At 41.0% G+C, this 12,532-nt stretch overlaps 1 protein-coding gene, 1 long non-coding RNA gene and 1 other non-coding gene across 7 annotated transcripts in view; 1 reads left to right on the forward strand and 2 right to left on the reverse strand.

The window, feature by feature from the left end:
• LOC125688616 (uncharacterized) overlaps positions 1 to 5,278 on the reverse strand; it is a 449,093-nt gene extending 443,815 nt beyond the window's left edge. For 4 of the 5 annotated variants that reach the window (XR_007374813.1, XR_007374812.1, XR_007374809.1 and 1 more), the window contains exon 1: positions 5,028 to 5,278. This is a non-coding gene — a long non-coding RNA (uncharacterized LOC125688616). Of the gene's footprint in view, positions 1 to 4,860; positions 4,970 to 5,027 lie in introns of those variants that run through there. The other variant, XR_007374810.1, reaches the window with a different exon arrangement.
• Positions 5,279 to 6,859: 1,581 nt separating this feature from the next.
• On the reverse strand, positions 6,860 to 6,954 carry TRNAI-UAU (transfer RNA isoleucine (anticodon UAU)). The gene is made up of 2 exons: positions 6,917 to 6,954; positions 6,860 to 6,895 (listed from the first exon to the last, which is right to left on the reverse strand). It is a non-coding gene; the product is annotated as a tRNA-Ile (tRNA).
• Positions 6,955 to 9,584: 2,630 nt separating this feature from the next.
• HAAO (3-hydroxyanthranilate 3,4-dioxygenase) overlaps positions 9,585 to 12,532 on the forward strand; it is a 33,947-nt gene continuing 30,999 nt past the window's right edge. The window contains exon 1 of the mRNA XM_048934816.1: positions 9,585 to 10,813. Within this exon, the coding sequence (XP_048790773.1) occupies positions 10,734 to 10,813 (80 nt within the window). The 5' untranslated portion in view covers positions 9,585 to 10,733. The remainder of the gene's footprint in view (positions 10,814 to 12,532) is intronic.

Raw genomic sequence — 12,532 nt, forward strand, 5'->3', positions numbered from 1 at the left:
ATGAAGCAGTGGGTCATACTTTGAAGTCCCATGAAATTTCTGGTTTCCTTTCAGCCAGATGTAAGCTTCCCATTATTTTTGGCCAAACTCCATCCACTTCTAGAGCATGAGGCACATACATTGACATGATGAAAATGTACTCATTTGTATTATACTTTAAAACTATATTCCAAAAACAGTTCATCTCAGCTGCTTGACAGTTTGATCTTTACTTTTGGAAGCATTTAGATGACAGGCTGCAATTGGAATGCTCCTCAGCTTTCAGTAATCCATGGGAGAATGCTGAGATGTCCAAACATCGACGTGATTTTACGTCCAACCATCTCACTAGACTTGAGCTTCATGCACCTGAAAAAGTAAAACTACCCACACCACTATCCACAGGTAATTTTAAAACACACCCACATACAAGCTATCTGATCAGTTTCTACATTTGCCTCACAGAAACAGCAAGCCCCAGCTAGTGAATCTGGGTACTCAAGAGCACATGGGATGGCCACAGTTTTCAGACAGGTCAGCATTCTTCAGCAGTGGTAGTGAAATAACTGCTCAGAGTACCAACACTAATTGAGTCTAATGTACAGAGACAAGAAACAGCAAAAAGAAAGCATGAGTTGCAAATACTGATTTTCCAAACCTCAGTGTAAATGCTCTCACATAAGAACTCCTCAAATACATTACATTTGCAATGAAAAGCAGTTTTTGCAACATCTAGATGCTTAGAACTAAGTAGACCAGCATCAATATCACACATGCCCTAAGCAGCCTTGAAAGTTTGGTTGAGTGTTTCAAGAGTATACAAATCCTGTGGGGGCATTCTGGTAAACAGGCATCTAAAGGTGCCGGGACAAGTACCTTAAGTTGTCAGATAACAAGTTTGTCTTCAAGAATGAAGACAGACCACAGTGCACTTGAAACTAAGGAAACAGAAGTCTTTATCTCCAGAGAACTAGAATAAGAGACACAATAAGTTAATTGGGGCCCAAGACCCCAGCTGTGATCACTCTACAGCCATGCATGTCCACATCGAGCCCCCCTGGGAAACACAGTACATCCAAAGCAATTCACAGACGGATTCACAGGACAACATCTGCAGCCACATTGACATGAGGCAGCTGGTATAGATCTTGCAGTGTAATGTAAAATCCTTAGAGCTGTTGTCCAAAATGTGCAAGTCTAAGCAGGCAGCAAGCATACAGGAAAATGTGGATGGAGAGAGAAGGAAGGATATGCAAGGATGCTTCCTGTTTCAAGGCATCCCTCTGAAGCTGAGCCCTTCTGCAAGTGCTCCTGAGCATACACAAGAGCAAATCTCCAAGCCTCAGGCCTGGGCACTTCACAGATACATTCCCTACTCCCCTTGACTGAGAGCACCCTCAAATCTATTATCATTTTCCTACACCCCTCCCCCTCCACCCAAACACCCCAAATGAGGTGGACACAACTTCACTTGTAAAACATTTTCATCCTGCCACAATGGCAAATGAGTTTACACAAAAGCAGAAGATTTTCCAGAACATAGTTCACTAACAAAGCTACATACAATTGCATTAATAAACAGCTTTAATATTAACTGGGCTTCATGCTTGCTTGAACAAGTCTGATGTGACTCTCCTTAAAGACAGATGAATGTCCTCTGTTAAACAGTGAACAAATAGTACTTAATTTTAAGGATTAGAATTGATTAACTATAATGCTTACCCCAATGGCTAGGATATACATAAAATAAATGCATGCAGTGAAGTAAATTGACTCAGTTTTATTATCCTCTACCTTGCAAATAATTTTAGTTATTGATGTTTGCAATCAATCTGACAACCTCTTTCTAATACTTGAAAAAATACCTGACTCCAAGCTACACCACAAACCTGCACAACCTGTGGCATAGGTATTTTATACATTCTTTTTTCCAAAAGATAAACCATTAAAAATTCTTTCCCTAACATATGTATCTAAAAATTTTACCACAAAATATACATTTCCTAACAATACCCTAAATCTGCTGCCTCACAATGAAAGCTCTCTCAGCTAAAGCAGGCAGTACAGGCTTGATTCCCTCCTTCATGGGAACATGCCTCCACCAGCATTTGTAATCACAGGCTCTACCCCCTGCCATTTCAGCTACTTTCCTAGCTTGTTCTTTCTCTGGGTTTGGTTTAGTTTGTCTTGCTGTGTCTTGAGTCTTTTCCAAGTTTTCAAATATTTAGGCTGAACCAAAACTATTTGGAAAAAACAGGAGTCTTTTTCCACCTTAAAAGCAGAACCTAACACAGGAAACTCAGCATAAGCAAGAAAATTAAATGGGCACAAACACCAGTACTGATTATCCACTTCCTTCCTTTCCAAGCCAGAAAGCTGAGCTCTCCAGCCCTCCCACACCCACTCTAATCCCTAGAGAGGCTGAGGGTTCCCTTACATTGGTACACTGAAGTAACTGCTCAAAATACACAAAGAAAAACTGCCTCTTGAGATACTCTTTGCTTAAGCAAAACGTGCAGGCTAATTTGCTTTCTATAGGGGCTCTATTAAGCTAGAATAACTGGCTGAAGCTCATTTACTTGTTTTTCACTGCCCTATACAGCATGTTCATACACATATAACCAGACCACGCTCCTCAAAAAGCTTCCTCATCTATGTCCTTTTATCTTCCCTCCCATTCTCTTCTGCTTTTCTTTGTCTGCCTACACTCTGCCATATCATTCTTGTTACTTCTACAAACCGGGGTTCAAAGTGCAATACATGAGTCCTCCTTATGAGCTTTTCTACTGAAATGCCCTTTATTATCCTTTTCCTCAGCTGCATATTAAGATATGGGTTAAACAAGTCTTTCCCCTTGGTTTGCAAGAATCTATTCCTCCCCTCCCAGCTGCTGTTTCTTAGTTTACTATCTCCATAGTATGGGAATCCTCAAAAGGAAGCAGCCAACTGGACTTCAGGCAGCTCTGCAAGAGAGCCTCTAACAGCAGCTCTTCTTGAGCAGGTTTGTTCAGCAGAATCCAAGCTAGGCCTGCTGTGCTGGCACTTCGAAACAGCACTGAATTCATACAGACTTGAAAAAACATGACACATCCTATACACTTCTGTTACTCTCAACACAACTAATCAACAGATTTTAATTTCAGAGAGTTCCTCAAGATGTTACACACAAAAGATAAATAAATCACTAGCAAAAAAAAGTACCTATACCTCCAGTTGATTTGGTTTATCTTGGAATTACCCTTGGAATTTTTTTGCCTATTGTTCTCTGCTGCACACAAGGAAACATTTGCAAGCAATTTCTATTTTTAGGATGTCTGGGAACACTTGCTTGGGTTTTCCTTTTTCATTGTGGGATCACAGTGCCATCTATTGGAAGAATTAAGAAAAGCATATTCTTCTTCGCTATTTATTAAGACTAAAATATTACTTCGGATTCAAAACAATTAAGCAGACCAAGTCTTCACCATAATATTTTATAGACATTTTTTGGAGTACACAAAACTCAGTACAGTGGAAATTTCAAGATCAATACACTCAAATAGTATTAAGAAACACTCAAGAGCCTCACAAAAATCAGGACTACAACAACATGCAACAGGCAGAATAAGTGGCAAGAAGTTGTATCAAAATAATAAGTAGTTATGTGCAATAACTCTGTCCTACCTTCTCATACCACCCGGCATCTCCCATTCCAGTGGGACATCCCATGCAAGAAATATGCAAATGTAAAACCTGTTCTATAAGCTGATTATTATTTATCATTCACAACCACTCAACAGATTGATCTTTGTAAAATTCTTCCTCTAGCAATAAGTAACAAGTATATTTGTTTCACTAATAATCTATAAAATAATCTCTCTTTCCAGTCAGTGAGAAGGAACTCAAGGCAATTAGAAAAACACCACAGAGTAAGCGTAACTCCATACTTAACACTGAATGAAGAACAACAGTAATTTAAAAGAGAGGGACCTCTTTAAAAGGGACCCTGGAAGGATTTCAGAGGAGCTAGGGAGCTACGGGCCCGCAATCATGATGTTCACATGTAGAAAAATGAAAAAACATGGTACTGGATACAAGACCTGCATCCCTAAGTAAACTGGCCAGAATGGAAGAACCACAGTGCCAAAACAGAGAAACCCTGCCTTCTGAGAATGCTTCCAGGAGTGCCCAGGGAACTGCCTGAGCCACAGCCGTTGCAGCCTTGGCCAAACTGAGGTCACCTATGAGGACATTGACACACAGCAGCGGGTCTGAGGGACATAGACAGCATCTGGCTGTCTACTTATCAAAAAGAGAATGAGAAACAGCTGAACAGACTGTTACCAGGGAAAAGAAGCAAGAAGGAGGAAATACCTCTCCCTGAATCACCTTAGTACATCTAGCACCTTATACCTAGAAAACAGTTGGGTGATGTATATATATCACACAAAAGTTTTAGAAAATACCAGTCACATGCAGACACTGCAGTAATAGCCTAAGGGTAGATTTACATACATAACAACTTACATGCTTATATGTATAAGCCACTACCAACTAAAATTAAAGCAGCAACCAATAGTTCAGGACCTAGAAGCCCAATAAAACAAAGGTAATCTTTAGGATAAACAAAAATACATATTTTTTTCTCCTAAGCCTTAAGACACCCACTTTCCCAAAAAATACCTTTAAATGGAGGAACAATAGGCAGACTGGGGCACTTTGTCAGAGCTAGAGAGAACACAAGGCAGGACCAGGGCTTCCCAAGCCCACAGCTCTACAAGCACCCACCCTGAGCAACCTTCCCAGTGCATCCAACTTCACCGTTTCACCAGAGCAGAGAGAAGCAAATAACAGCAAATGAGCCCACAGCTACCACCCAAAGGAAAACACAAACTCACTAACCTCTGCTCCAACATAGCACCCTTCTTCCTCATGCCTCAAAAAGCTGGCAGTAAGGCCCAGGGCATTCACACCAGAACAAAGGGATATCCTAGCACCACCAGGTGTCCACAGACAGGCCATAAAGAGTCACAACCCTCCCCCCCCCCCCATGCTTTAATTTATCTTACCTCATGGTCCAGCGTTCCTCAGGATGTAGTCAGACTTTTGTAAAAGTTCTGTACAATTTGTTTCACAAACAGCCATTATATGCAGGTAAATAACACCCTTTTGTTGTGCGAACTGAGTGAATTCACCCTTAACTGTCCTGATTTTATATGACCTCCAGTGTGAAATCCCCATCTTGTTTCTCTCACAGGTGTTAAGCAATCAGGAGTGTAAAATACTGCAGGAATGCAAACAGGTGTTTCTCACATGGCAATCTTGGTGGGGGCTTTTTTGTTGTTTTTTTTTTTTTCTTCAGAGGCAGGATGGAAATCCCCTTTGAGAGAGAAGGAAAGATCTCAAGGATGATGGAGGCCTTGAAGGAGGCTACAGCACTGTGCAATTCTTACTGCTTGTCCAGCTGCTCTCTGGTACAGCAGAAGCACGTTACAGAGAAGCTGGGCAGCTGCTGTGAATTCAGCAAATAGCGTCCATTTTGTGCTCCTTGGACATAGTAAATGGTAAAAATTGTAGTAAAAATGGATATGGATATGGTAAAAATTGTGCTATCACCCTCAGCAAACCAAGCCAAAACATTTATTACAAACATAAGGCTCCTGTTAGTCAGGGAGAGAAGGAAGTTGTATTTTTCCCCAAGTCTTCATTAGGTGGGTCCAGCCTGGAGAGCAGGTTGCCTCTGTCATGACAAACAACAGGCTTTCTGTTATTCTTCTTTTCAGTTGCACAGAAACAGCGCTTTCACTTTTTTTTTTTTTTTACTATGCCAACACTTCTGTAAACTCCATCCTGTCTTCACCCCCCATCATTTTGATGTACTCATTCACGAAGGAGAAAATGTGAAACAGCAAACAGAAGGTGAATTGTATCTCTACTCTATTTAGGCCTCATCATGCTGAGTGCACATGGTGCACACCTCAGCCAGAAGTGTACCATCACTGAAAACAGTGGTGAAGTTCCTGAAAAATACAGAGGGGCCAAGGTGGTGGCTAGTATTGGGAAGATGTGGTAACTGAAGGACTGAAATTAGAAGAGGAGCATCAAGGAATTAAGTGCCTGCAGTAACACACCTGTGGGCTGATTTGGGCAATGGTGATGCCTCTGGCTGCACAATCCCAAGGTTCTCAGTAAACTATTTATATAAGTTACTATTTATATAAGTTACAGCACAGTAATAGTAGGTTAGACAGATGCTAACAGGCATTTTTACAAGCTTTGGGCCTAAACGCTTCCAACTTTCTCTTTCCCGAAGAAATTGCCCTTTTTCTCCAGCCTTGCCACTTCTCCAATTATAAAAGCAAATCTGAAATTATTTCAGTTCTTTTCCTTCCTTCTGTGGACTACACATTTGCAGAACATTACCATATTAACGAGCAGTTACGGTGAATATGCATGCTGAAGGAGCTGAAGGAGCTGAAGGAAAGGATCGCTTGTAGTGATCGCAGAAGTCAACAGTTGGCGCTGTGTTAAATAAGCTATGATAAAGCAACCTTTATTTCCTGCAAGGTTGCAAATGGAGCTTTACCAGGAAAACGTTGACTACTCCATACTGAAAAGCTGCTCTATAAAAGTATTAAAGACGCATCTGTGCAACCATGTGTCTACACAACAAAATGTATAGAAAAAGTGCCCCTGCAAGCACTCCCTGTGTGCGACCACTTCCCCTCCGCTTCTAGAACAAGCACAAGGAATCCGCCCACACACATGGCTCCACACCTCCGTGGCAGCAGGGACACGCTTAGAAGCCCGCACATAATTTTTCCATAAGCTTATCAGTTCCTCCATTTCCTCCTCAGGAGCGGTCTTAAAAAAAGCCCTTTCTTTCTCTCAAAAAGCACTGTGCTCCAGGTGAGGCTCGAACTCACAACCTCGGCATTGCTCGGCTTTAGTACTGCTGTATAAGTACCGCGCGCTAACCGATTGCGCCACTGGAGCCCTGACACCAACTCCTCCCGAACGCTTTATCAAGCACTCGCCCAGCCCGGGCGGGGGAAGTGCAACGGGCTTCTTTCTTGTGCCCTACGTCCGGCCGTGGCACCGCCGCACCTCGATTTCCTGCCAACGCAGCACTCTCGCCGTTACCAGCGACAAAGCCCTGCAGGAGAAACGGGCTAGTGGTCTCCTCGCCCTCGGGAGGGCGGCGCCACGAAGCACGGGAAGGCGGAGAGCAGCCGCGGCGCCGGCAGAAAGCCCTCCCACCCGCATGGCGGCCGCAAGAAGGGTCCGGGCTTTCCCTGTAGCGCGAGAAGCTCGGCCGAACGCCGGAAGGACTGCCGAGATGAAAACACTGGATATAACCATTATGTATGCCCAGAAACAGCACAGTATATACACGATTTATTACTTAGAAACAGTTATTAGAAAAACCTCATGCGTGCATTTGTTGTTGAAGTACAGTGCTAACATGAACTTGTTTTGCAGTCACTTCTGTCACTATTTGTGGAAGGAAGATAGTCAACAGAATTGGCATCAGCAGACATTTAAACACAAGCAGTGCTCCAGTACTGCTACACAGTTGACACAAGGACATAATCTCTCTATTTTTCCTCCCATCATTACACATTGACATCATATTTACTTTCCTAGATGTGTGACAGCTCTGCTGGGCTGCTGACATAATCGCCACAAAGAATGGTTGTTTTCTGCATCTGCTTTACTATAGGCAAAACAACAAGCTCCAGACCTGTCATAACGGAGTGCATGGCTATGCAATACTACAGGAGCACTTGGGTTTCCATGGCCTCTAAAATGAAATATGCGTGATCCCGCACAGCAGGTGACGGGCACTCAATCAGTTTTAAGTAAATAGATGGCACTGATCTCCAAGGTTGAGTGTCAGGTACATGTGGCTTCAGTACCTCCTCCCCCACACAAGATTCATAAATGAGCTGAACCTTTAGAGGCTGTGCTGAATGGAGACAGGGCTCTTCTTGCCTGTCATGACAGCTGTTCTGCTGTTGGTGCCATTACTGTGGCTGTTACTTAGAATATGATTCAGTAGCATACAGCATTGACAGGCAAAGTAACACATATCCACTGTATCTTAACCACTGACGAAGGTGACTGGCAGAGACAAAAACAAAAAACCAAGCATGTTCAGGTGCTTTTTTCCTTATTAACACTTTTTCCCACACCCATAGTGCAAAGGGTAGATTGATTACGTTTTAGTTTTATGCTTTTACTAGTCTTGCATTTCTCTCAGCAAAAGCTGACAAATCTTGAGCCTTTACCCATGTCTTCCCCACCTCAGGGAAGGATGTGAGCCAAAAGCAGATGTAGAAACCTGTGATTTTGGAACAGACTTTGAAGGATGGAAAGAGCTACTGAAAAGCAGAGTAGCAAGAAAAAAATTACAGGTCCCAATCTGGTCATGAGGTGTACAGACTTAACTGAGTCTCACTGAGACTGCAGCACTAGGCCTGGTCTTTGCCTCTCCAATACACTGCACAGAAATTGCGTTTTGTTGCCCACTACTTCCAGGCTGCACAGACCATTTCTTATTTCTCCGCAAAAATTGCCGCATTCCTTCACATTCACTACAAAATGGAGAGCCCATTAATTGCATTTTTCAAAAGGTTCCAAAAAATGTTGCCTTCTTACAGTCACCTCTGCTTACTAGCAATGGTAAATTTTATAAGTGAACTTCATTGGTCTCCTGAATGTTTTGTTTTTTTTTTTCATACCTCACTCTAGCCATAAAATGGATTTATCAGCTTATACTGAGATAGTGTTCTCTGCAGGTAATAATGCCTTGGATGCTGCCTAGCAGGAAAAATAGTGGAGACTAGAGGTGAGAGTAGGGGGTTGAGACAGAATAACCCTACAGTTAAAACTTGCACATTAATATTGGCTTTATCAAATCCAGTATGTGATTTTCCCTGCTGTGAATTTGAACAGTCTTTTTGCTTTCATGCCTGACAAATGGAGTCCTGCTCTGCAATCCGTTACTAATGATGAGGTAGAGCTTTACAAAACCACTGTCATTAAAAGTGCCTTTAGTTCTCCTGGCTGGGTCACAATCCTCTCAGTGAAAATGCCTTTTAAATGGAAGATCATTTTCCTTCGCAGCTAAATAGTGTGCCAGCAGCCTACAGAACAAAAAGCACCTAAATGTTCTTGTCTGTAGGTCCAAAACTGTGCAGAATGTTATGTAGTGATGTCTCACAACCATTAGTCGTTCTAACAGTGGAAATTTCACATACTAAATAAATCATGTTAGTTGTTGTTTTTTTATTTTTTTTTTCAATAACAGAGTGAAATAGTAAGTACTTTGTGCTTATTTCAGGGGAAAATATTGCCAATACCATACTGACTATAATAATGTAACAGAGCTATAAGCCATGTGAATCTTTTTTTCCTAAAATAAGTGGAATTTTCTTGGATCAATTACATAAATAATTTAAACTAAATTGCAAAGAAGCAGTAGAGATGAAAGTAAAGCAGAGTCACTCTCATACTTACTAAAGCAAGAGTTATAGAATTAGTTTCAACACATACTCTGTTGCCTTTTTTCCCCCCTCTCGTAGGAAAGTTAAATTGGTATAAGCTGAAGAATACCCCAGTGTGTACTGTTCCAGTATCTTGATTCTTCAATCCAGAAGTTGTACGGCCCATAGGCACACATCATCAAGGATATATAGCCCACTTTTAAGTAAATCATACTATACTTTTACTCCCACGCACACTGACCCCCTGAGCACAGTACAAATATTGTCACAAGACTAAGCTGCAGTAAGAGCAAATAAAAAGCTGTGACATTTTGTCATGATTTGTTTTTTGTTTGTTTTGTTTTGTTTACAATCACCCATTTCATATATTCAAAACCTGAAAAGAGTGTTGTTAAAATGGAGTAATGAAGTGGTCTGAAAGCAGTGAGCAATCCAATAGGAACTTCATAGATGCAGAAAATAAATTAATGGGGGGATAAAGCCTAATACAGACCAGGAATGCCTGATAATCTTCCATTTCTTGTTTGCCTGCTAATTTGATGATAGCATGCTATGTTTTGCTTAAGGGCATCACAGAACCACAGTCAGCTCTCCAACAAGCCCTGCCACAGTACTGGAAATGAGTGGGACTAATTAAAATGAACATTTGTGAGCAGCTGCTTTTAGTGTTAAAAATTTTTGTTCTCTTGCAGACGTGGTTCCCAATATTTTCAGTCACATACCCAATCATTTGGCCTAAGAAGCTTGAGGGAGGTGGAAAAAGGAAATAGGGCTGTTATTAAGCCTGAAACACAGAGATAGATAGTTATGTGCAAAAATACATTTTGTATTTACTCTACGCATGTAACTGAACTTTGAGCACTGCTTTGAATTTCAAAGCACATTTAGCTTTGAAACTTGCTGTTTCTATATTAGACATGCCCAAGTTTTCATAACTCAATGTAATGAGACAATTTCTGTATAGAGGTAACATTTGATGCAGCTGAGAGAATGAAGCTACCTCCTTTGGGTAGAATGAGCCTCAGATGAAAATACATTTTTAAAAAACACTTGTCAATTATTAGCTAAGCTGCTTGAGCATTAGCACTCTTTCAAAAGTAACCTTTGGCTGATGAACCTGTCCCCTTTGACACTTGAGCCTAAAGACACCTCCTCTACCAACCAATCCTGAGCTCTGGGGACCGAGTTGCCTGTGGTTTGCTTACAGAAAGAGCACAGTGCAAACTCAAACATCTTCCTCAAAAGCTTCGTAGTAGCTGGTGGACCATGGAGCTTCTTGTGAATGTCAGACGATGGATAGAAGAAAACAGGGCAGCCTTTTTACCACCTGTGTGCAACAAGCTTATGTAAGTAAATGAAGGGGTATTTTATGTTGTTCTTAAATATATAAATATTCTTAGCTAAAAGAGGAAATTGTTAAAATGCAAGAAAATGTAGTTCCTCTCAGAAGACAGCAGTCACAGATACTGCAGCTTTGAAGAATAGGAAGTAACTTGCATTGTGATTATACAGAAGATCAGTTTGAGCATGCTTGCCTGACTTCAGCTTGTAAGGCAGTTAGGCTGCTAAGGGACTTTGCATCAGGCCCTCTGACAATAAACTCATAGAAATCTGAGGAGATTTCTGAGGCATCCCATCCATAAATGGTAAGATCTAGCCAAGAGATTTGTGCTGTACTGTCTTACAACCTGCAGCAGCTATCAGAACTGCTGAGGGACATTCTGATGCTGCAGAGATACTACATATGCAAGAGCAATCAGAACTGATGGGATATATCATGTGAAGACAAGGAGAAAAGCAGAGGAGGAATGCAGGAATTTCCAATGTCCGTGGCATTTCCAGAGCTGACAAGGCAGGGAAGGACCCTCTGTTCTGCATGAGGCTGAACAGGCAATGTTTGAGGGGACTAACTACCATCTTAGAACTGTGAACTGTAGACTCAATAATTATCCAGCTAACAGAGGAAAAACACTATGGGCATTATAAAGGCTTTCAGCATGCATGTTGTCAGTATCAAAGCCCTTGAACAAATTTCAGTGTAAATGGTCAAATTCGTGACAACATCTGGTTGTAAAATTCTCAGAGATTTCCTTTGTCACTGAATTCAAGGACACTGTATTTAGTCTAAAACTACCTGCGTGTAAGATTTTCATGAGCGAATAATCTATAAGAAGTGATAGAAAACCTGCAAGCAAGAAAACTTGTTTTTTCTCCTTACTTTTCAATTTTAATTATTAAAAAAGCAAAGAATTTATATCTTGCCCTATCCTGAAAGGCTACCTCTAATCAAAAGCTGAATGAGCAGCACCGTAGCAATGACATAAATTTCTGTTCACAGTTGCATTTGCTTTTCAAATTTATGGTTGCAAAGCATAAGAAAGGTAAAATGCACATCCTTAATGACATGTTGCTATTGAAACTGAAGTTCTATGTTCTGACTGAGAAATTATGAAACAAATCACCACAACAGTTTCACAGTGAGTGAGAGAACAAAATGTCGTCTTTTTATGATCTCATTTCTTTCACATTCAGAACAGATTTAGGAAGCATTTTGTAAAGCAGAGTCAATTCTAAAACTTACCAATGATGTCAGTAAAATTTTATGTGAAACATTCATGTTTTTCTTTCTTAACAGTAAGTTGAACCTTCTTGTTTACTGAACTATTCTGCACAATCTACCGGCAGCTCTGTGTAATCACGAAGTAACTGTGAAGCACGAGGTCCATCAGAGGTTGAAAAGTTACACGAGTTCCTAAACTGTTAGTATTGATGAGTCTCCCCCACAAATACTGCAAAAAGCCACACTGAAGCAAAGGATGTTTTTCACAATAAAACTTGCATAGATTAAATAATTTTTTTTTTTTCCTTTTTCCCAGTTCCCCCTTCAGTCTGTGGAAGACGAGAGACAAGCCTTGTATTACATAGATTCTGAGTCTCTCATCACCCGCTTCTGGTGCTTTAAGGATTTTCCAAAAAGCTTTAGGCAGTTTTCCAAGATTGAACTAATAGATTTTCAAGATTATTTTCAAAGACTTGATCATTTATGTGCTGAGTACAGTTGTACG

The sequence above is a fragment of the Lagopus muta genome, chromosome 2 (assembly GCF_023343835.1).
Source record: "Lagopus muta isolate bLagMut1 chromosome 2, bLagMut1 primary, whole genome shotgun sequence".
Taxonomy (NCBI): domain Eukaryota; kingdom Metazoa; phylum Chordata; class Aves; order Galliformes; family Phasianidae; genus Lagopus; species Lagopus muta.